The 24,091-nt window shown below is 41.8% G+C and overlaps 1 protein-coding gene across 3 annotated transcripts in view; it reads left to right on the forward strand.

The window, feature by feature from the left end:
- DNAI3 (dynein axonemal intermediate chain 3) overlaps positions 1 to 24,091 on the forward strand; it is a 110,631-nt gene that overhangs the window by 12,900 nt on the left and 73,640 nt on the right. For all 3 annotated transcript variants that reach the window (XM_060202265.1, XM_007524741.3, XM_060202266.1), the window contains exons 2-11: positions 3,803 to 3,901; positions 5,104 to 5,142; positions 5,868 to 6,049; positions 7,000 to 7,104; positions 8,814 to 8,972; positions 10,358 to 10,557; positions 14,953 to 15,069; positions 18,826 to 19,016; positions 20,393 to 20,517; positions 21,908 to 21,997. In XM_060202265.1, the coding sequence (XP_060058248.1) occupies positions 3,817 to 3,901; positions 5,104 to 5,142; positions 5,868 to 6,049; positions 7,000 to 7,104; positions 8,814 to 8,972; positions 10,358 to 10,557; positions 14,953 to 15,069; positions 18,826 to 19,016; positions 20,393 to 20,517; positions 21,908 to 21,997 (1,293 nt within the window). In that variant the 5' untranslated portion in view covers positions 3,803 to 3,816. The remainder of the gene's footprint in view (positions 1 to 3,802; positions 3,902 to 5,103; positions 5,143 to 5,867; positions 6,050 to 6,999; positions 7,105 to 8,813; positions 8,973 to 10,357; positions 10,558 to 14,952; positions 15,070 to 18,825; positions 19,017 to 20,392; positions 20,518 to 21,907; positions 21,998 to 24,091) is intronic.

The raw sequence follows: 24,091 nt of genomic DNA on the forward strand, positions 1-24,091 counted from the left end.
CTCTGAACCTAAAAAAGATATTGGAGGAATTAGCTGTATCTTCTCAGGAGCCACATTAAGGCCACTTTTCTTTAATGCAGGGATGAGAAAAATCATGTAGGGCACAGAGATCTGTATCTGATTTTCCCCTATTAATATATCATCCATGTAATGAAAAACATTAAGGCCCTTATGGATATATGGAAAAAGGGCAGATTTAACAGCATCTTGACAAATTATAGGACTATTGGCCATGCACTCGGGCAGCACCACCCATTCAAATCTATTGGCAGGGCTGGCATTATTAATAGAAGGAACAGAGAAGGCAAAACATTTACAATCTTGCAGATGCAAGGGAATAGAGAAAAACAATCTTGTATATCAATAGCTAGGATTGGAATTCCCGTGGGAATTGCAGAAGCAAGAGGCAAACCCCTTTGGGGGGAGCCCCAGACCTGCATGGTTTTATAAAACACATGGAGATCTTGGAGGAGGCGCCATTTTCCTGAGCGCTTTTTAATCACAAAGACAGGAGTATTCCATGGGCTTCAAGAATGACCAATGTGTCCCAAGGACAACTGCTCTCGGATGAACTCTTTTAAAATTTCTAACTTATCCCCAGGTAAAGGCAACTGTTCCACCCAGACAGGCTCATTAGAAAGGCAGTCTAAGCGGGGAGTTTGTATACAAACAGTGGCAGTTAGTATTGGGGGTGCTGGTTAGATCTGGTCTCGCAGGAGCGGGTGTTACACTCTGCAGAGGCATCTGTGGATTTCCTAACATCAAGACATTCTAGAAGATCCCTGCCCAATAGGTTGGTGCAAATATCAGCTACCAATGGGTCGAAGTGTCCAGTAGAACCTTCCGGGTCTTCCCACATGAGCGAATCTCTTGTGAGAAAGGATTTTGTCACCCCTCCAACCCCATGTATACAGGGTCCCGGGAGGAGTTCCCAATTTGGGGGAACCACTGCTTGCCTTAAAATCGTCTTTTCTGCCCCCGTGTCAGTCAAAAATTGAAAAGGAATATTGTCAATCTTCACTGTCATAGTAGAGTGACCTCGTTCTAAAACAGGAGTGGTCCACAAAATCTCAGGGCCCGAATTTGTACCATTCAGGGGTGTGCCATCTTTATGAAATTTGGACCAACAATCTCTCTTCCAATGAAACCCTCTATGGCATCTGGGACACACCGTACATGGCTTCTGGCTCCCTGGATGAAGGAAGGGTTGTCCTGATTGGAGGTGGGGTTGCCCTGACTGGAGGTGGGATTGCCCTGACTGGAGGCGTGGTAGCTCTAACTGGAGGCGGGGTTGTACTGACTGGAGGCGGGGTTACTCTAACTGGAGGCGTGGTCACAGCTTATCAAGACATTGGTTACACCAATGCCCTTGGCGACCGCATTGAAAGCAGGCCTCGTTTTGATTACATGGGGTAACTGCATAAACCTGTGTTGTAGCGGGTGCCCCATAAGAGCCTGATGTAAGTTCCTGTGTCACTAAAATCTAATTATTTGGGTGTAGGTGTTTAAGACTAAGGTATGCCTGACAGAACTGTGGTATCATGCCATCCCAGACAATAGAAGGCAGGAGGAAAAAGAGGATTTCAGGATTATAAACCTTTCTCTCTAAGGTTTGCCTCACCCTTGAGATGAATTTTGCTAATGATTCATCAGTGCCTTGGCGAAGAGAGTTAATGGGAACTGAAGAATCTACATTGGTTTGGGTCACCCTTTCCCATGCTTGTGTTGTGCAGATTCGTACCTGTTCAAAATAGCCAGTTGGAAACTTAGCTTCTGCCTGCTGAGTTCCAGATTCAAATGCTCCTGCTCCAAACAAAGCATCAAAATTCCATTCTACCTGTTTACTGCTATTTTCCTGTGATTGTCTAGAGCATTCATCACAGAAGCATGCCTTCCATTGTAGGTAGAGGGGGATCTGGGAGTGCAGCACAAGCCAGGTCTTTCCAGTTCTGGGGGGTGTTAAGGTGCTGGTAAAAACTCCTTAAAATGGACTTGCTCCATGGAGCGTGAATTCCGTCCTCCTTCACGGCTTGTCTGAGTTCCCTAATCTTTTGGCAGGAGTATGGGTGCCACACCTGAGAGTTTTTTCTGTTGGGGGCCACATTTACCGGGAAGGTGTGGACTTGGTCTGATGACGCGGGGGAAAGAGTTACAGAAGTAGAAGCTGTGGTAGTGGCTGCAGGGGAAACTGAGCACGTATCTATGGGGACGGAGCTCTTGGGGCGGACTACAAAAGGTTTAAGGTCTCTAAATGCTGAAAACATATCCTTTAACTCCTGTATCTCAGCCACAAAGTCTCTTAATGATGAGGTATCAGCGGGGGAAGGGGTTATGGAAGCTGCAGAAGGAATCGAACACATGTCTGCAGGGACAGAAGTTTGGGTGCTGACTGCAAATCGCTTAGGGCGTTTAAGTCGTAAGCACATATCTTGAGTGCTGACTGCAAATTGCTTAGGGCGTTTAGGTCGTAAGCACATATCTCTTAACTCTTGTATCTCAGCCTCAAGGTCACTTAACCTTTCGGCAGAACACCTTGTACATATCTTGTAAGTAGCAAATATAATTATGAGAACCCACAGTGTAGCAAAAATTAAAGCATCTCTGAGATCGAGAGCCTGTCCCAGGAGAGAAGGATATAATGTCTGGGACACCTCCTCGTAAAACGAAAAAAATCCCATGGTGAGGGGAAACGCAGGGCCACAGAGTCAGGCGGCTGCCACTTACCTGTGTCTGGGCGGCTTTTCTGGACCTCAGGCCGGGCATGAGTGCAGGACATGTCGGGCGCCAGATATTGTTGTGTGGGCCGCGGAGAAGAGAGAGAGGAGGTCCGGAGCAAAGAGGAACACAAATCTTTATTTGCACTGGCACCTCAGAGTGGGGTGCTAGAGAAGCAGGTTGGGCCACGTGGAGGTAGCGAAAATGGCCACCTCACGCAGTAACCTTTCCTGCGTCTGAACACCAAAGTGAAGCACTGGCAAGAGAGCGAGGTGCGGAAGAAGAAGAAGAGCTTTTATAGGAGTAGCTTTTGTGAGAATGGGAAGGGGGTGGAGTAACCAAAGCACTTCAACTATGGCGGGGAAATAGATAATGCCCTGAGGGCACAACATGGTAGAACAGGCGCTCCGAGAATGTCCCAACTCTCGTGGGAACTAGCAATAGCCCGAGGGGACAACATGGCAGATGTGACTGCACAATTTCCCAGCAGAGAGCTGCACCAAGCTGTTGGCAGTGAGGGGTGAGGTGGACATGTCTTGCACTGATTGCTTAGCAGTATCTATGGTTGAAGTGCAGTGTAGATTTTACCGATGTCTTTGCACGTGAACCACCAAGTCTTTGAGAGAGCAAAAGAAAAACAATTAGGCAGGCACAGGTATAGATGGGGGGGGAAGGGGAAGAGAAGGGGAAGGAGAAAGCAGAGGAATAACACAGCACCAGAGCTTTCCCTGGCTCTGTCACTCCTATGTGATATGCCAGAGCCTAAGCCTGAGTCACACACATGGCAAGGCAGTTGGCAGTTGTCAAACCTGGTAAGCTATCTCTCCAGCTCTGGAATGGCAAGACTTACTATTTTTTTTTAGATTTCCTTTATTTATTAATGATAGAGGAAGAGAGAGAAAGAGAACCAGATTATCACTGCACATACATGCGCTGCCGGGGATTGAACCTGAGACCTTGTGGTTGAGAGTCCAACACTTTATCCATTATGCCACCTCAAGGACTACCATTTCCATGAGGATCAGCTTTATTTAACTCAAAGTCAAAACTTAGCAGAATCAACTAATGACATTATCTCTTCATGCAGCTTAAGTCAGAGCCATGGCTCCTAAAACTCCAAATAAGAAGGGCACAGCTGTCGTCACTAAAAAGCAGAACCAGGAGAAAACTAAACAAGCATTACCTGGTAAGATTGTTTTTCCATTGACAGGATTCACATGGAGTTAGTCTTTAATGTATATATTGTTAGGTTCGGGAATCCAAGAAATTCACCAAGAGACCAAGGTGATGTAAAGACAAAGAACTGTATTTACTAGCCTGGAATAGGGGCTAGGGCTGAGACCCCACAGCTGTTTTGGGTGTTCAACCTCAAACCCCAGCACACAAGGAGATATATAGGGTATGGGTTACATAGCATACACGACAAGCTTAGCCTTGTGGTTATCTTCTTTACACATCTGGGGGAAATATGGGGACATGTTTATCAGTCTCTATCTCTCCGGAGAGGCCTTGGAAATGCTTAATGGTCTCTATCTCTCCAGAGACGCCTTTCTTAATGCTTAATTGTCTCTATCTCTGTTCCTGTTGACTCAGGGCCATGGGTTCAATTTCCAGTAGTGGTCCTGAATTCCAGGACCTGTTTTCTTCTGAAACTGGGGCCTATCTCATTTCTACAGTTTTTGGAGCCTGTCATGGAGTCACTGCAGTCTGCACCCTTCAATATTAGTGCTTTTTCATGTCAGCTAAACTTTCATATGTCAGATATACTTTAATATTTTCTTTCAATGTCATATGCATGTGGAATTTAAAATACAGTGGTTTGTCCTTATTTTTATTTATTTAATTACAATATCAAACACCATTAAATGATGTCATAACATATCACTGAAAGAAAATTCTGTGAGAAAGAATGACTTAGCTTCTTCTTTTTCTCCTTCTTTCTCTTCTCCTCTTCCTTGTCCTCCTCCTCCTCCTCCTTCTTTTAATTGCCACCAGATTTCTTGCTGGAGCTGATGCCAGCACTACCAATCCACTGCTCCCATTGGCCATTTGTCATATATATTAGGACAGAGAAATTGAGAGAGGGAGGCAGCATGGGACATGGGGGAGAGAGAGAGAGACCTACTGACCTGCTTGTGAAGCATCTCCCCCCTGCAGGTGGGAAGAAAGGTCTGGAGCCAGGGTCCTTGTGCATAGCAATGCATGTGTTCAACCTGGTGTGCCACCACACAGGCACCAATGACAAAATTTCTGTCGCTATTTATAAAATAGCTTAGCACTTATCTATACATATATTTTGTGTTTTAAGGTGTAGCAAAAGATTGTAATAAACCTAGATGTATATTTGACTCAAACATGTAAATTTGGCTCCATTTTATTCTGTTCTAGTTAGTGAAGAAGTAGCAGCTACAAATATGGAGAACATGGGTAAGTAGAAATAAAATTTAGAATTTACGTCAATTTATATTACATTTTATATACAGCAAACAAGCAATGATACAGTAAGCTGGAGTGACTGATCAAGATGTACATGGGTTAAAATTACACTCTGCCCTATAAATAAAAGAATAAAATGTATGACTGGGAAAGAATTTAAAATGAGAAATGGACTTATCATCACTTCATCAAAGAAATAAAGAGGAACTATTCTGAAATATGATAAATATTCACAAGCTAGGTAGCCACAAGATTGTTACCAATCACTGGAAAGAAATAAGGAAAAAAAGTAATGCTCTCTGATCACTGAATGATTAAAAATCATACTGAAGAATTACATTAGCATAAAATATGTTGATACACACACACACACACATATATATATATATAGTGATAGCAAAATATCTGTGATATAATGACAAGGTTTAGAAGTATAATTTAGAATTGCATGTAAGAAACTTTATATGGGGTGGCTAGGAGAAATTGAGTAGACTGAATAAGGGGCTCTTCTGGGAGGTAGGATCATGAGTAATTGATATTCTTGTCTTTTTTGACATTTTAGAATAATGAATATACTTTAAAAATGAAACAGTGATTTTAAGTCATTTGAATTTTAACCAAGACAATTATTTGATAATGCAATAATTACATGTTTCCAACAGTTAATAATTTCAGTGGTTATAGTTAATGTTCACATTCCACCTTGTCTTTCCCAGGCCACCCAGAAATTTATCCTTTAGTACTAACTACCAAGACCCAGGAAATTTTTAACTGCCGAGTAGATGAAGACGTCACAGATAAACAACCTTATAAACTTATCAAAAAAGCAGATATTATTGCAGATTTTATCAACAGAGCTGCGGTATCTGATTTCTACCCAGTCAAAAAACTTGTCCAGGTATTGTCTGATTATACTTTAAGCCTTGCCTCAAGCAGTTCCTGGTGTGTAATAACAAGTTTCAAAACGTTTTCTGAATTCAAAACTGGCACTCCTTACATGAGGCAGATGTTAGCTCATGCATGTTCCCTTTAAAACCCTGCTCTAGGAGGCTCTGTAAATAATCAAAATCTTATCAGTGACTGACCCTCTAATTCCACACCTAGAAAAACTCATCCTTGTCTAATTTTATATATACAGAATCAAAATAGATTCTTATTGTGCTATAATGTTTTAAGTGCTAAATGCATAATTTTTGGGGTAGCTTTAAAATTATGTGTGGCCAAGTGGTGGTGCACCTGATTAAGTGCACACATTACGGTGCGCAAGGACGCAGGTTCAAGCCCCTGGTCCCCACCTGCTGGGGGAAAGCTTCACAAATTGTGAAGCAGGACTGCAGGTATCTTTCTGTCTCTTTCCCTCTCTATCTACCCCTCTCCTCTCAATTTCTCTGTCTCTATGCAATAATAAGTAAATAAAAATAAATAAATAAAATAAAATTATAATGAGTAACAAATTTGACTATGAGAAAAAAGAACTCTAGGAATATATATATAATATATATTAAATATATATATTAGGGATTTTTTTAAAGTATTAACAGATTGTTGAGGAAATTTAACTGCTTTGGCCAAACATGCTATAAAGCACTAGTACTAAACAAAAGAAATAGTTTTGATGACTTTTTTTTAATTTTAGGAATAAAATTGCATGGTAAATGTCTATGTTCCCTTCCACATTTTTTTAACAATCTGTGGTTTAAAAAATAAGATAGTTTTACAGCTGGTAATTATTAGTCATAGATCAAAACTAAGGTTATATTTTATGATTAATTGGAGACTTACCAATTTTGTGTTGGTATCTGAATAAACTAAATGTACATTGCTATCTCATTTATTATATTCCTATAGGAATATCCTGGAGATGAGCTTCTACTTGTTTATGACAAAGACTTCAAGTATGGGCTTAACTTTTATCTTGTTTCAACTGAAGAGGCCAAGGAAAACTATTTAAAGGTAAGCAAACTAGCCCTTGTCATTTGCCAATTAGCAGAAGAAAGTTTTATACTTGAGGCAGAACTATGAATACTTACAATTATTCTTGTTCAATCCTGTTTCCTTAGAGCTTCTGTCCAGTTTTAGCACCTAGAGTAGCTGAGCAGTAGATACAGATTGAATCAAACATCTCAAGGCATTACAGCAAACACTCTGCTTATTTGCTCCTCATTGATCTAATAACAAAAACAGCTAACTGTGCTATCATTACTCTCCACCATTCTTAGGCCCATAGTCCCTTGTACTGATCTATCTCCAGACACTGGGTAACTTACTGACCCTCCAGTCTACAAAAGAGTGACACTGGGGCCCAGGCAGTAGCGCAGAGGGTTAAGTGCACATAGCATGAAGCACAAGGACCAATGTAAGGATCCTGGTTTGAGCCCCCCCTACCCCCAACCCCCACCCCCACCCCAGCTCCCCACCTGCAGGGGGAGGTCACTTCACAAGCAGTGAAGCAGGTCTGCAGGGTCTATCTGTCTCTCCTCATCTTTGTCTGTTGTTGTGCGCCGTGGAGAAGAGAGAGAGAAGGTCCGGAGCGAAGAGGGAACACAAATCTTTATTTGCACTGGCACCTCAGAGTTGGGTGCTCGAGAAGCAGGTTGGGCCACGTGGAGGTAGCGAAAATGGCCGCCTCACGCAGTGACCTTTCTTGCGTCTGAACACCAAAATGAAGCGCTGGCAAGAGAGCTAGTGGGTGATGTCAAGGTGTGCAGGGGTCCAGATGTTTTTTTCTGGGACTCCTGTGGAAGAAACACAAACAGTCTGCTTCTCGTGGTTAGCAGGGCATCTGATTTGAATGCTTTATAGAAAAAGAGGTTTGGTGCCTTAGCCAACTGAGTATTGGGGGATGTATCTTTCCTATTCATTTGTTATTATTTTATATTATTTGTCATGGTAGTCAGCTGTTATCTGGAAGGTCCTGGGTGATTCATGGGGAAAAAGAACTTATCTTTCAACAAGGACTCTAAGGTGTAGGGAAGCGGGATCTTTTATTTTATTTTATTTTATTTTGTATTTTGCCTTTTGTTGCCATAGTTGTTTTATTGCTGTAATTATATTGTTGTTACTGATATTGTGGTTGTTGGATAGAACAGAGAGAAATGGAGAGAGGAGGGGAAAACAGAGAAGAGAAGAGAAAGATAGACACCTGCAGACCTGCTTCACCGCCTGTGAAGCGACTTCCCTGCACGTGAGGAGCCAGGGGCTCAAACTGGGATCCTTAAGCCGGTTCTTGCACTTAGCGCCACCTGCGCTAAACCCGCTGCACCACCGCTCGATTCCCAGGAACTATCTTTTCAAATCGGTAGAGCATGAGACTCTTAATCTCAGGGTCGTGGGTTCATGCACCACGTTGGGCACCAGATGTCATTTTGCGCCGTGGAGAAGAGAGAGAGAAGGTCCGGAGCAAAGAGGGAACACAAATCTTTATTTGCACTGGCAAATAAATTAAGAAAAAGAACACAAGGACAAAAAAGGGAATAAATAAATATTTAAAAAATTTTAAAAAACAATAAAATAAAATAATAATTTAAAGGCATGAACTGACTAGAGATCAAATAATAAAGAGGTGCTTAGTAAGCATATATGAATTTATTACGAAATGCACATGTGTTTATAACCTAAATATGGTCATATATTTTAGTATGCTGTTTTTTTTTTTCCTCTAGTCTCCAGAAGAACAGGAAGAACAGGAAGAACCAAGAGAATATAAAGAGCCTAGTCCTGAAGACACTTATATTTATAAGCCACCTGTCTCAAAACCATGGGTTTCTTTGGGCAGTGAAAAAGAAATTGAGGAAGAAACAGTTAAAGAATCTACAAAGCCGGTGAGAGGCTTTTTCCATTACCTCCTTAGAGCTGAACAGTACTTAATCCTGAGAGATCTCTGAGGTTTTCTATGGAGATATGGTATTTCTATTTCTAGGAGAATCGTTACTGGCTTGGGTTGGTTTTATGAGTTGAATTGTATCCCACCCCTCAACAATAGCAACAACAACAACAAAGATATGTGAGGGACTGGGCGGTGGTGTATCCAGTTAAGTGCACTTAGTATAAAGCACAAGGAGCCCCCACAAGGATCCAGGTTCCAGCCCCTGACTCCCCACCTGCAGGGGGGACACTTCACAAGCTGTGAAGCAGGTCGGCAGGTGTCTTATCTGCCTCCCTCTCTATCCCCCCCCCAATTTCTCTCTGTTCTACCCAATAAAAATGGGGAATATGGCCACCAGGAACAGAGGATTCATAGCAATAACAGTGGATTCCAGTGATAACAGTGGAGGCAGGAAAAAAGAAAAGTAGGAAAATGGACATGTGGAAGTCCCAATCTGCAGAAGCTCAGAATGTGACCCTACTAGGAAGTAGTTTTGTTGTGACTATAATCAATCAGGACAAGGTCATACGATAGTCTGGGGCAGGGTGTCCTTAATCCAGTATGACTGGCCACGTGAAAACTTAAACAAGGAGAATGGTCATAAGAAGAAGACAGTAACAAGTAGAGTGCTGGATCCACAAGTCAAAAAGCAACAAAGGGCTGTTCAGTATCACCAAAATCTAGGAGAGGCAAAAGAACAGATTTTTCCAGCACTGCAACACCTTCGTCTCATATGTCCAGCCTCCACAACTGTGAGAGGATAAATTTCTCTGTTCAGTCAGTCACCCAGTCTATGGCTCATGGTTAGAGCAACACTGTGAATCTGACATGGGAGCATTGCCAGAGTAGTTCCTGAGAAATGGGTTCATCTACTAGGGATTTGTTCCAACAATATCTCAAAAGAGAATAGGAAAAAAAAAAAGTAACGGGAGGGACATGACAGAAGTCCTGTAAAAATGTAATCTCAGGCAGAGAAAAAAGTCTGTCAGAGGGACTTGAACCCCTAGGGTAACTCTGAAATATAAATTATGCCTCAGAGTGGTTCCAAACAGAAGCAAAGGAGATAAACTTATATTCACATCTTATTGGCCAACATGGAAACTGCCAACTGGCCTTTGTCACTGGTGAAGCGCTCTGAGAGCTCTAGGACAGAGTCCTGCACACAGGAGCGGAAGTGGTTACCTTGGGAATGGGAAACACACAGAACTGAAAGGTACATTGACAGTATGCCAAATAATCCCAGAGCCGCTCAGCAGAACTCCAGTGTTGTCAATCCCACATCCATTTTTTTTTCTCCAAGGACTTGACGGTATTAATCCTTAATATGTGTGTGTATTGCAGATTACTTACATGATTTCTCGAAAAAGAGGCCAATTTGGAGCACCATTCAAGTTCAGTGACCAGAATGCTTCCAGTGTAAAAGATGCCTACATTGAGTGTACAGCCTACCCAGATAAGAATTTTACACTTAAACACCTTGAGAAAGAAGTTGGCATGCAAGTCATTCCCAAAGTCAATGACACAAGTACTCAGACAAGATGGTAAATATGGATTTGTGTATTTTTAAGACAATGACAGTAAAATCTAGAAAGATCCCATGATAATTTCCAGAGGTCTAGATGATAAATAGAAATTGATGGATGGCTTAAGTCTTCACAGAGTAATTCAATTCAGAAGTCTCTCAGTAGGTTAAATGGTGCTCAGTCTTTTGTTATCTTTGTCACTGGGTTTCCACCAGCACCAGTTCAATTTTTCAGATTGAGAGGAGGAGAGACCAAGATATTGACTGAAAGAGAGAAGGACACCACAGTACTGAAGCTTTCTTCATTGAAGTGGGACCTGGGCTTGAACCTGGGATAAGAGCATTAGCAGTTGCAATATCCAAATGAGTTATCTTGCCAAGCCAACACTGTTAAATTTTAATTGGTGGGGGGGGGAAGGAAGGGGGTAAGGTAGATGTATATAATACTGTAAAGACTATTAACTAATAGGGCCAGGCAGTGGCACACCTGGTTAATCGTACACATTACAGTTTGCAAGGACCCAGGTTCAAGCCCCAGGTCCCCACCTGCAGAGAGAAAGCTTCACAAGTGGTGAAGCAGAGCTGCAGGTGTCTGTCTCTCTGCCTCTCTATCTGCCCCTCTCCATTTCTGTCTCTATCCAATAAACATAAATAAAATTATTTTTTAAAAATACTAAGACCTAAGAAAATGAATGATGTTGTTGATAATTAACGGTGGTTGGGGCTGGGTGGTGGTACACCCAGCAGAGTACACATATTACTATGCACAAGGATCCGGTTTCAAGCCCCTGGACCCCACCTGCAGAGGGGGGAAGCTTCATGAGTGGTGAAGCAGGGCTGCAGGTGCCTGCCTTTCTCTCTCCCTTTTAATTTCTCTCTGTCTTATAAAATTTTTTTGAAAGGTGGAACAAAAACCAAAGTAATTTAAAAGTACAAAATTATTTCTTATTTCTCTGAGAGTATGAATCCAATGGAGGGGATGGGATGCAGAAGTCTGTGGTGGGAATTGTGTGAGGTTGTAGCCCTCCTAACCAACAGACTTATAGTTCATAGTTAAATTTTTTTAAATGCTAGAGGACCCTCAGAGGATTATTGGAATCATCAGGGCAACACACCTTTGGCCATTTCACAGCTGTAGCCCCAAATAATTTATGTCCATAACAATGCAACTAAAATTTTGTTTCTGTCTAGGGAAAAAAATGTACAAAATTAAACAGGAAAGTCCTGGTTATTTATCACTCAGAATAGGTTCATTACTTCATAACTGCTCTGTTAATACCACCACCTAAATGATCATTTGTGTTACTTCTCTGTCCAAATCACTTCTTTTTATTGTTTATTTATTTATTTATTTATTTATTCCCTTTTGTTGTCCTTGTTGTTTTATTGCTGTAGTTTGTTTGTTTTTTAATAAAAGTTAATTACTTTATTATGTGTTTTTCTCTTAGGTATATTGCTGTAGTTATTGTTGTTATTATTAATATTGTTGTTGGATAGGACAGAAATGGAGAGAGGAGGGGAAGACAGAGAGGGGGAGAGAAAGATAGACACCTGCAGACCTGCTTCACCGCCTGTGAAGTGACTCCCCTACAGGTGGGGAGCCAGGGGCTCGAACAGGGATCCTTATGCCGGTCCTTGTACTTTGCGCCACATGTGCTTAACCTGCTGTGCTACCGCCCGACTCCTTCCAAATCACTCCTTTGGCACCATATTACACCCTTGAGAAGGCACACGTTTGTTTTTCCAGCCTTGTTTTCCTGTTCCCAAGCAAACCTTCTACGCTTTATCCCTGTGAGTTGATTCCGGTTAATGGAATACCAGCTCCTTCCCATCCTTTTGCTTTTACCCATGATGCTCATCTGCATAAAAACTCCCTTCAGTGCAGCTGGCAAAGAGCAAAGACCAGAGTAAAGATCCCAGCTGGACCCCACCAGCTCCCCCCACCTGCAGGGGAGTCACTTCACAGGCGGTGAAGCAGATCTGCAGGTGTCTATCTTTCTCTTCCCCTCTCTGTCTTCTACTCTCTCCATTTCTCTCTGTCTTATCCAACAACAGTGACAACAATGGCAAGAATAACAGTAACAACAACAGCAAAGGCAACAACAAGGGCATCAAAAATGGGGAGAATGGCCTCCAGGAGCAGTTAGACACCTAGCCCCAGCGATAACCCTGGAGGGGAAAAAAAACAAAAAACAGAAACCTCCACCTGTGGACCTGGGGCATCCCTTTGTACCCAGTAAGTTCAGTTCTGTGCCCTCTACCTCTGCGGTCACTTAATAGCACCAGGCCGAGTTGCTCACTACTTCCTTTCCGTCCCCATTAGAGCTTAGAGGCTTTTTTCAAAAGTATTTTATTTATTTATTACTGGACAGAGACAGCCAGAAAAAGAGAAGGAAGGAAGATAGAGAGAGGGAGAGAGACACCTCCAGCCCTGCTTCACCACTCATGAAGCTTTCCCCCTGCAGGTGGGGTACCAGGAGCTTGAATTGTAATGTGTCCGCTTAACCAGCTGCGCCACTGCCTGGTCCCAAGGATTTTTTTCCCTTTGTATTACCTTTATATTTTTTATTGGCTAGAGACAACCAGAAATGGGGAGGGGAGGGGTGATAAAGAGAGAGAGAGACAGAGAGACACCTGCGGCCCTGCTTCACCATTCGTGAAGCTTTCCCCCTGCAGGTGAGGACCAGGGGCTTGTACCTGGGTCCTTGTGCATTGTAACATGTGCACTTAACAAGGTGCGCCATCACCCAGCCCCAAGCTAGGAAGATCATGATGAAAACACTGCAACCCATACTGGACTCTTCTGCTTATGTCTCTGTCTTAGGTCCAGAACACTTTGATACTCCAACATATATTTCACAGAGCAAACTCTTTTAAATGTTTTATTGCTGATTTAATAATTCTTTTTAAAAAATATTTATTCCCTTTTGTTGCCCTTGTTTTTTATTGTTGTAGTTATTATTGTTGTGGTTATCGATGTCGTTGTTGTTGGATAGGACAGAGAGAAATGGAGAAAGGAGGGGAAGACAGAGAGGGGGAGAGAAAGACAGACACCTGCAGACCTGCTTCACCGCCTGTGAAGCGACTCCCCTGCAGGTGGGGAGCCGGGGGCTTGAACCGCGATCCTTATGCCGATCCTTGGGCTTTGCGCCATGTGAACTTAACCTGCTGCGCTACTGCCCAACTCCCTAATAGTTCTTTGTAAGATCATAAGATCACAGGACTGTAGTTTCACACCATGCCTACTACTAAAATTGTATTCCCTTGCCATAAACATAGTTCTCACAAAGTCTTAGAGGCAATTGAGTTGTGCCTTTTTTTTTTGCCTTTGCAAGTTCATACGTTTCCATTATTGTCCACAATTATTATATTCCACAAATAATCAGAATTATCTGGTAGTTGTCTTTTACTTACTTCACTAAACATCATCACTTCTAGTTCCATCCAATTTTGTGTCAGATGACACAATATCTGTTTTGATCACTGAGTAATATCCCAATAAGTATAAATCCATTAATGTCTTTATCCATCAGTGGGCATTTAGGCTGCTTCCACTCCTTGGCTTCACAGAGCAAACATTATATTATTATTTTCTTTTATTAGTGATTTAATACTGATTTACAGAATTAGAACCTTACAAGGAGTATATTTCCACACCGTTCCCACCATAAGAGTTCTGTGTCTCCATTCCCTCCATTGGAAATTGTAGTAGTTCTTTCAAAGTCACAAATAAAGATGGGAGATCTGGTTTCTGTAATTGCTTCTCCACTAGATCTGGGCATTGGCAGGTGGGTCCATACCCCCAGCCTGTTCTTTCTTTATTGGGGTTGGACTCTGGGAAGGTAAGACTTTGGGACACATTGGTGAGGTTGTCTATCCAGGGAAGTCAGAATGAAATCATAGTATACATGGCAAAGTTTTAATTAAGCTTAATCCAGCAAGTGAATTAATTTTAAACGTTCAGTTTCAGTTCAACCCAACATTTTAAATGGTATAGGTGCTATTTTTTAAAGTTTTCTGAGCCATAAAGGGAAAGATCACCCAGGAGGGTACTTGTTGGGGATGGAACCTGGCACCTCCAACCCATGGTTATGAAGCTAATATATACTTACACTTATATAAATATGGTTAAATTTACTATATTATAGTTAAAGCCTTCTAAATGTATTTTGATGCGAGAAAAAAATAATATGTGTATGAGAGGCAGATAGTACTGTTCATCTCTGGAATATGGTGGTATCAGATTGAAACTAGGGTCTCTGAAGTCAGGCATGCAAGTCCTTTGCTCTGATGTTGAACTATCTCCCAGATCAATACCCAAATATTGTCACAGAGACAAACCTTTGACTTATTATGACCTATATGTCCTTGTCTTCTATCTAATTTTTGGTTCAACTTTCTTTTACTGTATTAGGGTGTATCCCAAAAATGCTACTACCCAATACTATCCAAGAGAATTCTCAGAAGAGGAAAAAGAGACCATTGGACAGTCGAAGCCTTTGATTGACTTTCTTAACAACATGAGCATCAGGTAAAAGTTGTATAGAGAAATCTATGTTCTTTTCTTTTATTATTTTCTTAACACCAGAGCACACTGCTCAGCTCTGGTTTATGGTGGTGTGGGGAATTGAACCTGGGACTTCGGAGCCTTAGGCATGAGAATCTGTTTGCATAACCATTATGCTGTCTCCCCTCGCCCCACATTGAAATTTAAAAAACAACATAAAACTACACTCAGGGGGCTTTAATTCGAAAAACAGTTTTCCCAGACTAATTCTCTCTGGAACCATATGTTAAGGTGCAAGGAAATCAAGAACACAGTACGCTAGAGAAACAGGTGTTTTCACTTCTCATTTGGGCATTACTTCCCCATTGAGCGTAAGCAGGAGGAGTCAGAACTCCAGAGCAAAGTGGGCTGCCTAACTTCTCTCTTGGGAATTTCTTTCTTATTCAGGCTGAAACAGAAAGAAGTAAGACTTTGCAAATGCTAACCAATGTGTTACCTGAAGCTGGGTTTAAACATAAAACTCCTGGGGGGTGAACCACCCTTGTAGAGTCATTCAGACTTCAGTGTGTATGTGGGTCTCCCTGGGGGTCTCATAAAACTGTAGGCTCAGGAGTTGGGAGCGCGGTGGGTTAAGCGCACGTGGCACAAAGCGCAGGGACCAGCTTAAGAATCTCGGTTCGAGCCCCCGGCTCCCCACCTGCAGGGGGTTCGCTTCACAGGCAGTGAAGCAGGTCTGCAGGCGTCTATCTTTCTCTCCCCCTCTCCGTCTTCCCCATCTCTTTCCATTTCTCTCTGTCCTATCTAACAACGACGACATCAACAACAACAATAACTACAACAATAAAAAGAACAAAGACAACAAAAGGGAAAATAAATATTAAAATAATAATAATAAATATTAAATAATAATAAATAATAATAATAAATATTAAAAATAAATATTAAAATAATAATAATAATAATAATAAAATGCAGGCTCTCCCTCAGGAGGGGTGGAGTGGAGCCTGTGAGCCTCTTTGATTCCCTGTGCTCTTCTTTGCTTTGTTTTGCATTTAAGGGCCTCTTGCTGGACTGAGAAAGAAACAAGACCAGAGCACTGTTCTGCTCTGGCACATGTACTGCCAGAGGTTATACCCAGTGCCTCACACTTATGACTCCTTTTTTTAAAATTAATTTTTAATTATCTTTATTTATTTATTGGCTAGAGACAGCCAGAACTCGAGAGAGCGGGATGATAGAGAGGGAGAGAGACAGAGAGACATCTGCAGCCGTGCTTCACCTCTTGCAAAGCTTTCCCCTGGCAGGTGGGGACCAGGGGCTGCAAACATTTGGTGACATTCTATTGGGAGCTATCAGGAAATTTATTAGAAAAAGCTCAAAAAGCCTTAGGAAAAAATTGAATTTTCAAATTTTTTAGAATTGGACCCTATCAAGCCAGGATCAGTGGGACTAGCCTAACACTTGGATGTTTCTGAAAGAAGAAACATCAGCATCTTAGCAGACATATTTTCATTTGAGGGATTCTAACATGCTCTGAGGAAGTTCAACAATGAATTAAGTACATCACACTCTTACTCATTGTGACAACTAACGCGCACATACACTTGTCTGAAGTCTTAATGTATTTAGTCTCAAAAAAATTAAGTTATTTAGTAATAGCTTAAGTATTATAAAATTACAGGGGTATAGTTAGTTCCACATTGTGCCCACCACCAATCTTCTGTACCCCCATACCATGATCCCATAGTTCTCACGAAATCTTAGAGTTTTGTTATACACTTTTTTTTCTCCACAGCTTCATGTTTCTATTACCTATATTCTACAATTGAGTGAACTCATCCAGGAGTTTCTGTCACCTCTTTACTTCATTAAATGTAATCACCTCCACAGTTCTAGACATTAGTCCCAAAGGTTACATTCATCTTTTTTTAATTGTAAAAGTATATGGGATTATATATTCTGTTGAATATATTTCAAATAAGTACTTTTTAAAAAAATATTTTATTTATTTGTTAATGAGAAAGATAGGAGGAGAGAAAGAACCAGATAACACTTTGGTACCTATGCTACCAGGGATTGAACTCAGGACCTCATGCTTGAGAATCCAATGCTTTATCCACTGCACCATCTCCGGGACCACCCAAATAAGTTAATCAGTGGACGTTTAGTCTGCCTCTCCTTCTTGGCTACTGTGAATAATGCAGCCAGGAACACTGGAGGATATATGACCCTCCAAATTAGTGTGTCTGTGACCTCTGGGTATATGAGTGACATTGCTGGGTAATAAGGTATTTCCATTTTCATTTGTTCAAGGACTTCATACAGGTTTTCACAGAGGCTGCACCAGGTTGCATCCCCACCAACAGCGTCACAGAGTTCCTTTTTCTCTACCTCCTCACTAACATCGGCCATTTCTGTTTTGTTGATGATTCTCACAGGCGTAAGGTGGAATCTAATGTGCTTTTGATTTTCACTTCACTAATGATACGTGAAGTAGAGAATTTTGATATATATATATTATTTTTTATTTGTTTACTTTTTCTTTAGTTGGTAAGACAGAGAAAAGTTGAGAGGGGAAAGGGGGGTAGAAAGGGAGAAAGACAAAGAGACGTCTGCATTGCTTGCTTTACTGTTCATAAAGCAGGTACCTGAAGGTGGGCAGTAGGGGCCTGGAGCCAGGTCCTTGTGCACGGAGGGCGGTGTGTGCTCTTCACCATGTGCTCCCCGCTGTGCATTTTTTCATATTTCTGTAGGTCTGTGTGTATCTTCTTTAGAAAACTATCTACTCAAATATTTTGCCCATATTTTATTGAGTTAACTGGTTTTTCACAACACACTTCTAAATCTCCTTCAATGTTTTCTTACTCATTATTATGAAATATATATATGGAGCAAGAGAGAGAAGTCTACTTAAATATTAGTATAGAAGTATATATGTGACCATTTGACACTGAATCTAATTAAGAAGACTGCCTTTTCAGTGAGATTGGACTTTTCAGGAAACAAATGAGATCAAATTCACAGTAGAGGCTTATTGAGGCTCTCACTCAGAAAAAGAGAGAGAGAGGAGAGGAAAGGAGCTAAGACGAGGAGGGGAAGAGGGGGAGGGGAAGGGAGGAGAGTGGAGGAGAGAAGGAGAGGGGAGGAAGGGGAGAGGAGAAGGGGAAGGGAGGAGGAGATGAGGAGAGGAGAGAGGAGGGGAGGGAGGAGAAGAAGAAGGGGAGGGGAGAAGGAGAAGAGGAAAGAGAGGGGAGAGGAGAGGGGAGGGAAGGGAAGAGGAAAGGAGAAGAGGGGAAGAGAGGGGAGGGCAGAAGAGGAGGAGATAAAGAGGAAGAAGGAGAGGAGGAGAGAAGGGGAGGGGAAGGGAGGGGAGGGGAGGGGAGGGGAGGGGAGGGGAGGGGAGGGGAGGGGAGGGGAGGGGAGGGGAGGGGAGGTGGAGGCCCTGGTGTTCCTGCAATACCTACTGTTGGTCATCATTGGCCTCAAGAGAGTTTGCCTCAGCTTGGAGATTGAGGTAGCTCTTAATGTTGCTGGAGGCTTTGAACTAATGGTCTCCTGGCAGCTAAGCGGCACATTCTTCTAAGTTCTGTGTAGCACAACACTTTGGATGCTTTGTTTCTTAAGTAATTTATTTCACATGGCGCTGATCACTCGTTATCAGATATAACAGAACTTTTTTTTGCTTTTTCCTTTGGGCACAAATTACTTAGAGTTAATGAAAGCCATATTATTGGGTACTAAAAACAGGGTCTTGATTTCACCCCCCCCCCTTAAAAATAGTGTTGAAATAGCCCTGCAACAAAATGAAATCATGAACACATTCATCGATGACTGGAAGTCCCTAGCAGAAGACGAAGGCACCTTTGGGGACAAGACTGACACTCACCTGAAAGAGTACCAGTCCTTCACTGACCTGCATAACCTAACAGAGAAAATGATCACCTGTGTCTCCTGGCATCCAGTTATCTACGGTGAGGCCCGAGGCCCCATGTGGAGAGCAGAAATGCCTGGGAGTCCACGTGACCGTCTTAGGTCACAATGCAAACTCGCTTGATTTCATTAAGCTCCATGTCAGACCCCTGCCAAAGTCTTAAGTGTGTGTGCTCCCAGAAACCCTAGGTGACACGCACTGTGGTTTTCATTTTTTGAAGTCAGTGATCAAAACTCAGCTCAGGGAAGGGGCAGGATCAAGTATTCCAGTTGACGCAGTGAGGAGCCTGGCTTTGTCCTAAACCTCTTGGACTGGCAAGGATGTCGTCACTTCCTCTACTTCTCTGATTGGAAGACAACTCAGGAAAATGTCCTTCCCTTAACTCCCTTAGCACACAAAGGAGGTAGGGATGTGTGAACATAAAACCTTGCAAAGAGTGAAGTTCTTATCCTCTTATTTATTTATTTTTTTCCAGCACTGGGACCTGGTACATGTGTGATTTTACTCTCCTTAGGAGACTTTTTCATTCTTTTTATTTGGAGAGAGAACTGGTGAGAGAGAGACACACACACACACAGCTAAGAAATGAAAGACACCACAGCCCTATTGCAGCACCAGAAACGTTTCCCTTGGTGCCCTCACCCCTATGGGGCTCCCATGAAGTGTCCAGTCTCAAACCTGGCTCCTCAAGTATCTCCCAGATCCCCGCTGTCCCCTTTTGTTTTTCCACTCAATCTCCTCACAGAAATGTTTTCCTCACAGAAGTAAGCAAAACAATTATTTTTTCCTTACTAATTTTTTTTTTTAGTGGCGGGTGGGGAGGTTGAACCTGGAATTTGGGAGCCTCAGGCATGAATGAGTGTCTTTGTGTACCATCATACTATCTCCCCTGCTCCTTCACTAAAGCCCATTGTTTACTTTGTAGTGAGAACATATTTCAGTTTAGAACAGCTACATTGCGAGTGTTACATAAGCAGCATATGACCACTGGCTGTTTGTTCAACAACAAAGGTACTAAGAAGCTCTTGCATGCCACTAGAATATTTTGATAAATAAATCTTTTAGAAATATTTTTATTGATGGATTACTGGATAGAAACAGAGAAATTGAGAAGGGAAGGGGAGAGATATAGAAGGAGAGAGATAAGAGAGATACCTGCAGCCCTGCTTTACCATTTGTGAAGCTTGCCTCTGTAGGTGGGGACCAGGGACTTGAATCTGGGTCCTTTTGTGCACTGGAGCATGTGTAATTAGCCAGGTGTACCACCACATGGCCCTCTGCCAGGATACTTTCACCAAAATTGGAAAGGAACCGTGACTATGTAGAAAGACGCAATCTAAAGACACTTCTCTAAGACAGTTCTAAGACACTTCTTTAGACAGTTTCGGGCGATTTTAACTTCCGTGTCTTGTTCAGGGCTAATTGCGGTGTCGGTGGCTGTGCGGTTCTCTTTTGAAGAAAGGGTCCAGTTTTCTGGTAAATTGTTGCTGCAACCATCACTGATTCTTTTTTGGAGTTTCTCTGATCCCATACATCCTCAGGCAAGTAACAAGAATCATTGACATAATCCAAATATTTCAATTACTACCTTCAGCCACATCTTTCACACATTTGATTTAAAAATAGATTTTTAATCACTTAATGGGTATCTTCAGTGCTGAATTAGCCAGCATTGATTGAACAAAACTGAAGTTTACACTCAATTCATTAAATAGATTCATTGAACAAATCACAATGTTATTTTCTAAAGATATAAGAGCTATATATTTTTAATTTCTTTATTGGGGCATTAATGTCTTACATTCGACAGTAAATACAATAGTTTGTACATGCATAACATTTCTCAGTTTTCCATATAAGAGATATTTTTTATTCTATTTATTTATTATTGGATAAAGACAGAGAGAAATTGAGGAGAGAGAGAGGACCAGGGGCTTGAAGCTGGGTCCTTGCACACTGTAATGTGAGTGCTTAACTAGGTGCACCACTGCCTGGCCCCGATATATAAGGAATGTTTAACTGGATTATAGAAAGTAAACTTTTGTAAGAGGTTTATTTTAAAAAAAGAATTGTAAAAAAAAGAATTGTTCCACTGCAAAGAGACTATGGCTTCCATGGATTTCTGCAGTTCCAAGGATCACTGGTAGGTAGTGACAATGAATGAAGATGACCCCATGGGGTCAAGACAATGGAGGGAGAGCAGCAGCGGGGAATAATGGAAAGTGCTGGCTACCCAAGACAACCTGTCTTTGGCCTCTTTGGCGGCAGCTACTCTCCAGTCCCCTTGTTGCCGAATGTCACACTTGTCAAGAGAAACCAGCAATCAGAAAAAACTGAAATCCCCCCATCCTTTCCTGTCCCCTCCCATTTTAATTTAGTTCAGATGCAGACAGAGAGGAAGAGAAAGGGGAAAAAGAGGAGGAACACACCACAGAGCCTCTCCACCATTAAAGAAAGTACGGTGCATGGTACTTTCGTGTGATTTCCGGGTTTCAACCCCAGTATCTTGGTCATGGTAAAGTGTCTACTCGCTCTCCCCCTCCTAATTTTTAAATAGCTCCACTAAGACCCAAGCAAAATAAAACAAAAAATTGCAATTCAATTAAAACAAGACTCAGGATTTGTCCCACAGGGTTCTATTTCCATCTTCTACTTAAGAAGAGTTGTGTGTTTAAATATAGTATTTTATTTCTGGAGAGTAATATATAGTTAGGGCTTCCAGTGAGAATCTCAAGACTCCTCTATTCATCTGAAGTAAGCCAGTGATGCTGTAATTGATGCTATGTTCTCTCTTACAGATGCAATGGTACAAATGACAGATCTCCAGTTGTCTCCCCACCCTGCCTGTCCCCACCTCCACTCCCCATCACTACCCACCATAATCTTACTAGATCTTCTCACTCTCTTTTCAATTTGTGGGGTTTACTTTAGTTAATGCTGGAAAGTCCTGATGACATCTTCTGCTTCAAGTTCTGTCCAAATGACCCTAATATCATTGCCGGAGGCTGCATAAATGGACAGGTACCTTTGGATTTGTCCCTGTTATTTGTTAATTTAGAAAACATACTACAAGAGACTTCGATTGGTTCTTGTCCTTGCACTCAAGTATACGGTTCAATATGTCTCTATCAGTCACTGTGCTAGGAACTAGGCTATAAATATACGTCACACAGGGCACCTTGGATCAAGTTGTCCATAGAATAAGTCCGTTATGATGGCTGGAACACGAGGGGATCAAATCAATTTGGGGTTACTAGAATAAAACCATGCATTCTGCAGTATTCTAAAAGGGAAAAGCCTCAAGCATTACTATTTCTTGGTCAGGGTCTCTAACATTCCCCTGAGGGTAAGAGGTAGGAAATGATCCAGACTTGAAATAGAAATTTAGTGGAAAGATTCCCAGTATACATGTAAATGTATGTATGTTTGAGTTGCTTGGTTTCTGCTCTTTCCTTTTTTATCTTATCTACTGTAACATTCAAATCTCATATTCCAAGTACTGCTTCTCCAATTAATCCAATTTTTCCTTTTAATTTACCTTGATTGCCACCAGCAGGTTTATCCCTGGGGCTGGATGCCTTCACTATGAACCTGCCACTCCAAGTGACTTTTTTTTTTCTTTTTGAAAGGATAGAGAGAAATCTAAAAGGGAGGGGCAGACAGTGAGAAATGAAGAGAGACACCCGCAGCACTGCTTCACCTCTCATGAAGTTACCCCCCACAGGTGGGGAGCCAGGGCTTGAACCGGGGTCCTTGCTCATGGCAGTATGTGTGTGTTCTACCTCCTACACACCCCCTCGTCAAAATTCTTAACTACTTTATGGTTAGTTTACATCATTGTGATCCACTGAGCTTGCCCATCACATTGAAAAGGCTGTGATCTTTCCTTGTTTGAGTTAGAAGACATCCTTATGAAGGGGGTCGGGTGGTAAAGCAGTGGGTTAAGTGCACGTGGCACAAAGTACAAGGACCGGCTTAAGGATCCTGGTGTGAGCCCCTGGCTCCCCACCTGCAGGGGAGTCACTTCACAGGCGGTGAAGCAGGTCTGCAGGTGTCTGTCTTTCTCTCCCCCTCTCTGTCTTCCCCTCCTCTCTCTATTTCTCTCTGTCCTATCCAACAATGATGACATCAATAACAACAGTAATAACTACAACAATAAAACAGCAAGGGCAACAAAAGGGAGTAAATAAGTATTTAAAAACATTAAAAGGAAACATCCTTGTGATTGAAATGTGCATACCTGTAGCATCCATGGCCACTTATCCAAAACTGAAACCACGGGGGGTGGGGGGGGTGGGAATCTCTCCCACAGCTTTTATGCAACAAAACCTCCCCCCCAAAAAAACTCTACAAATCCTGAAATGCCTTTCTTACTCATTCTGAAGGTAATCAACTTTGTTGTTGGTAAGAAAAGTAGGTGATGAAAATGAAATCACTCACAATTCTATGACTATCACTCATCAAACTTTCATCTCATTTAGTATTTTATATCCTGTTTCATTCTGATTTTTTTTCAAATGGACATTCACGTGCATGCAAATTTAGAGTTGATCCTAATGGTCAGCTAAATAGAAATCTTTATTTCTCAAACTTTTTGGATGATTGAGCACTTGTACTTCATTTTGGAGCATGCAATGTGTTCCCCAGCTGTCCCCACAGTCCCCACAGTCAAATCACAATCCCAAAGACAGGGAAAACTCTATCCAAAATGGAAGCTACTACATAATATTTATCTTGAATTGGAAAAAAAAAAAAACCAAAAAACAAAAAAGTAGCACTTATTAGCACAAACACAAAAGTCAAAATGCAAATTATACTAACTGTAACAGTAATTAAAGCTAATATAGGTAGTTGCTCTATTTAAGATGATGATGATGATGATGATGATGATGATGATGATGATGATGATGATGATAATACCTCCAGTGTTATTGATGGGGCTTGGTGCCTGCACTACGAATCCACTGCTCTTGTGGCCATTTTTTCTATTTTTTGGGTAGGACAGCGAGAAATTGAAAGGAAAGAGAAAGATAGACACCTGCAGATCTGTTTCATTCACCTTGTGAGGCTACCTCCCTGCAGGCAGGAAGCCCAGAGTTTGAACCCTGATCGTTG

The sequence above is a fragment of the Erinaceus europaeus genome, chromosome 11 (assembly GCF_950295315.1).
Source record: "Erinaceus europaeus chromosome 11, mEriEur2.1, whole genome shotgun sequence".
In the NCBI taxonomy this organism is placed as follows: Eukaryota; Metazoa; Chordata; class Mammalia; order Eulipotyphla; family Erinaceidae; genus Erinaceus; species Erinaceus europaeus.